The sequence below is a fragment of the Sinocyclocheilus rhinocerous genome, unplaced genomic scaffold (genome assembly GCF_001515625.1).
Source record: "Sinocyclocheilus rhinocerous isolate Xijiao unplaced genomic scaffold, SAMN03320098_v1.1 scaffold70, whole genome shotgun sequence".
Classification (NCBI taxonomy): domain Eukaryota; kingdom Metazoa; phylum Chordata; class Actinopteri; order Cypriniformes; family Cyprinidae; genus Sinocyclocheilus; species Sinocyclocheilus rhinocerous.
The window spans coordinates 544788-549226 of record NW_015624555.1 but is presented as its reverse complement, the minus strand read 5'-3'; the positions used below and the strand labels follow the sequence as shown (position 1 = coordinate 549226).

The 4439-nt window shown below is 40.4% G+C and overlaps 2 protein-coding genes across 3 annotated transcripts in view; one reads left to right on the top strand and one right to left on the bottom strand.

The window, feature by feature from the left end:
• Nucleotides 1-1376, bottom strand: part of LOC107742495 (C-terminal-binding protein 1) — a 26416-nt gene extending 25040 nt beyond the window's left edge. Inside the window, exon 1 of one of the 2 annotated variants that reach the window (XM_016555494.1) lies at nt 1326-1376. In XM_016555494.1, coding sequence (XP_016410980.1) covers nt 1326-1332 — 7 coding nt within the window. In that variant the 5' untranslated portion in view covers nt 1333-1376. Of the gene's footprint in view, nt 1-1119; nt 1139-1325 lie in introns of those variants that run through there. The other variant, XM_016555503.1, reaches the window with a different exon arrangement.
• A 2027-nt stretch (nt 1377-3403) lies between these two features.
• Nucleotides 3404-4439, top strand: part of maea (macrophage erythroblast attacher, E3 ubiquitin ligase) — a 7658-nt gene continuing 6622 nt past the window's right edge. The window contains exon 1 of the mRNA XM_016555464.1: nt 3404-3422. The gene's annotated coding sequence lies outside the window, so the exon portion shown is untranslated. The remainder of the gene's footprint in view (nt 3423-4439) is intronic.

Here is a 4439-nt window from a genome sequence, read left to right as displayed (position 1 = left end):
GTGTATTTTTATTCGTTTTGTTAATAAAAGTTCTATGTTTTATATATAGGCTAAAGTGAGTTTGACGTTGTATTTTGTTGTTGCATTCAAGCAATTGACGCCGAACTGCCGCTATTTCGAAAGTGAAAGTAAAATGCGCACGGCGTTTTTTAAGCTATTTAAAAGCGAAGGAAAGCGAGGAAAAGAGGGAAAATTTGAACGAACTAAAAACGAACAATTGCTTTACGCCGAATTGCCGCTATTTGAAAGTGAAAGTAAAATGAGCACACCGCTTTTACAAGCTATTTAAAAGCGAAGGAAAGCGAGGGAACGTCCCCACGGTGATTATCGGTGTTGTCACACGTCGATTAACCGGTGGGAAAATTTCCTCACCGTCACAACCCTACAGCACACATCTGAATATTTGGGTTGAACTGTTCTGGAACAGTGTTGTAAATACAACTTAACTACTAATTTCTAGTTGTGTCCTCTTTTTGGAAGTATGAACAAAATACTGTTCATACTTAATTTCGCGTAATTTCGCGTAAAGAAAGCGTAATTTCGCTTTCACAACGAAACGCGTCTCCACGACATGGCGGTGGCAACAATACTACAGCGAGAATCAAAGTTACGCCTTCTTTCTTTGTGTGAACATTTGGGCGGCGTTATGCAAATCTTCCCACACAGTGACGTAGACATGTGGGGGCGTGTTAGAACGAGCCGTTTTAAAGGGGACGTGGAGTGGACGAGTCTTAACTTTTATAAAGAATATCTCTTTGGGTTTGAGACTTTAGTCTTTGCAACTTTAGGGATCTTCTTTATGCACGTACAGCTTGTAACACTCCAAAGAGAAAGGAAAACTCGAAATCGCATCATATGACCCCTTTAAATACTTTGAGGAACTTGACATGTCCTGGTGTAACATGCTATTCATGACATTATAATGACCTCATATTAATATGGAATATTTGTAATTTAAAAAAAAATAATTTGTCACACCACTGGACTTATAGAACAGAATGATAAACATGATAAATAGAATGATTAAAACTGCGAGAACATTTTTATTCACACAATTTCTATATAAATTGTAGAAATTTATATAGTTTTTTATCATTTTGACCTAAAATCCTGATGAACTCATAGTAACCCTAATTCCTGCCACAGTGTTGACAACTAAGTGCCCTTAAATGCAAGCGTGTTAGCTAAGAAAGCCCGTCGCTCCACAGCCGTCTTCATCTGCCTGACAGAAATAAAAAGAGCAAATGAAGACATTTGTCAGCGCGGTTCGGCCTCTACTGACAAGCAAACCCCCAGCCCAAAGAGAAAAGCAAACAATCACAAACCTTGCATCGCCCGGTGTGAAGGCTAAAGTCCCTGAATGTGCCCGGGAGTCGGGTAAAACCTGCAACGAAAATGTGACCAATCAGAGCAGTGTGACCGGTGAAGCAGCCAATCAGGACAGGCTACGCTTGGACGAGAGCCAATCATATCAAGGCTCAATGCTCCTGAGGACACAGAGGGGTGGGGGAGGGTTCACTCGCATGCTCGTGCAGGAAACAGAAATGTGAGCGCGATGCGAGGCGAAAGTGAGGGCGGAGGAGATGGAGGGTGAGGGGGGATGGCTAGCTAAGTGGGGGCTGTAGAATGCTTGAATCTGATTGGTTGCCGAATGTTCTGATGTGTGCAAGTATTTTCAGGGAAACGCATGGCTAAAGTAGTTCCAGGCAGGTCTTGACCACAATACATGTTCATATCACTTCGCCAAGCGATTTCAGTTATTTCAAAGGTCCTTACAACCTAAAACAGCAAAACAACCAAAACTCACAAAGATACTGACCAAGCAAATAAATAAAGCAAACAATAGGAAAAAGATGACTGATTATTTCCATGTTTTTGCCACAAAGTTACGTTTTATGTACGGAAAACACATACCCTCTTTCTCCCGCTCTCTCCCTTACAAACGCACACACAGAAACATGTTGTCAGCGCTGCTTTGATGATTTTATCAGTAAAATAGCTCAATAGCTTAAAAGCTACATGTCATTTCTCATAAGCGAGGTAATACAGCGCTGTTCTTGAAACAGATGCACTTACATTTTCGATATTAGTACAGACCTGCTGCCGAACTGTTGAGAGACACACAGACTCAGGCAATTCACACACGCTTCATCTCTCTCTCTCCTTCTGTCTGTCTAATAACTTCATTAACCTGTTAGCCCACGGCACACTACATACTTCGAGGGTTAACTTTGTAAAAACACACACGCAAGAAAAAAAAAAGGTAAACGTGTCATATATCGTTGGAAAGCTGAGATTCTTGCGATTCGAATGATACAAACATGTAAACATGACTGCACGTGTCAAAGTCGAAACCTGGTGCGGGTGTTTTTATATCACTCCAAAAAGTGCCTAAATGTATATTATACTATGGGGGCTGTAGAATGCTTGAATCTGATTGGTTGCCGAATGTTCTGATGTGTGCAAGTATTTTCAGGGAAACGCATGGCTAAAGTAGTTCCAGGCAGGTCTTGACCACAATACATGTTCATATCACTTCGCCAAGCGATTTCAGTTATTTCAAAGGTCCTTACAACCTAAAACAGCAAAATAACCAAAACTCACAAAGACACTGACCAAGCAAATAAATAAAGCAAACAATAGGAAAAAGATGACTAATTATTTCCATGTTTTTGCCACAAAGTTACGTTTTATGTACGGAAAACACATACCCTCTTTCTCCCGCTCTCTCTCCCTTACAAACGCACACACAGAAACATGTTGTCAGCGCTGCTTTGACGATTTTATCAGTAAAATAGCTCAATAGCTTAAAAGCTACATGTCATTTCTCATAAGCGAGGTAATACGGCGCTGTTCTTGAAACAGATGAACTTACATTTTCGATATTAGTAGAGACGCTGCTGCCGAACTGTTGAGAGACACACAGACTCAGGCAATTCACACACCCTTCATCTCTCTCTCTCGTTCTGTCTGTCTAATAACTTCATTAACTGCATTAGTCTGCTATCAACGGCTCAAGCCTCCGTTGCTAGGTCTAAAATAACATTTTGGAATTAGCAATGGAGGTGTTGGATGAGATGCGCAAGAAATTAACCCTGCTCACAATAGCGTTTTAAGGACAAAAACCTGACGAATGTCTTTAAATACAACATCTGACCAATATGTGAGCTGTGGTAAATGTAGCACAAGCAGAATAATTGACTCCGGTCCATTAAGGCAGATTGACGAGAATCATTAACGAGGCGGATAGTGACAAGAATCGTGTCGGATTTATAGCTACTTTATAATCGAGTACTGGTCAGTCTCATATAGCGTTTGATTTCGATTTTTTTTTTCTGAAGCTATGATCCAGACAGCACGATTTTCGTGTGTCTAGATCAACGCTGGCGGAATAAACCCATGTCAATGGTGACCACAGCTCGGTATGCATGCGATTTATGCACCATATTAGGATCATATTGCATCATGTTGTGTTGATCAGTGGCAGCTGTTAGCACGTTTATAGCTCAGGTGTGGATTCTCGATGAGGGGCTTATTATTTAATGGTTGGCATACAGCACCTTTGTTCTCTGCGTCACAGATTTTTCCCGATAGATAGCGTCGATTTGGATGAAAGCTCACGTGAATCGATTGCTTTGACTGTGTGATGATGAGTTGAATGCTTTGTAACCTGATTAGCTCATGGATCTCCTGTAAAATGACGCCTGTTTATGCACACGCACACTGAATGTCAATAATATATGGTCTTCGCTGCTGTGTCAAGGGCATGTTGCATCTGAGCTTGTCTTGCAGCATTGGAAATGATTTCCAGTACCTTCTTGATCATTGCATCATGATCTAACCATATAAACTAGTCACTATATTCTTTTGTGCAAAATCTTAAGTGCTTAAGGAAATGTACATGTATGGACCAGTTCTTTTATGGAAGGCACTGATTCTTGTAATATTTTAGAGGGGCATAAATCCTTAAAACTGACATTTATTCATGCAAGCAAATTGAGTAACAGTGTACAACTGTAAAGCAATATATTTTTCTTTTTGACAGTCAGGTTTTGACATTTGTAATGTGAAAGTTTTAATTATAAGTTTAAGTTATGTGTGTAGGCATGGGTGAACGGTAGTTTATCCTCTATTGTTTGATCATGAAAGAAATCAATATCTTATAATTGGTATGAAATATTTGAGAGACAGTATTATTAGGGCTGCACGATAAATCGAAATGGAATCGAAATCGCGATTGTCGTGCGTATCTTTCAGTGAAGCGTGGTTCTGTGATCAGCAGTAAATCTCCATCCAAAGGCCAGAGGGCGCTCTCGCGCTGAAACTCCAAATACGCCTCGCAGAAGAAACCCAGGAAATCGCTGCAGCTGAATAAACAGACGATTCAACTGATTTCATTGATTCAACGTGACTAATAAACACACGACTACGACAATATA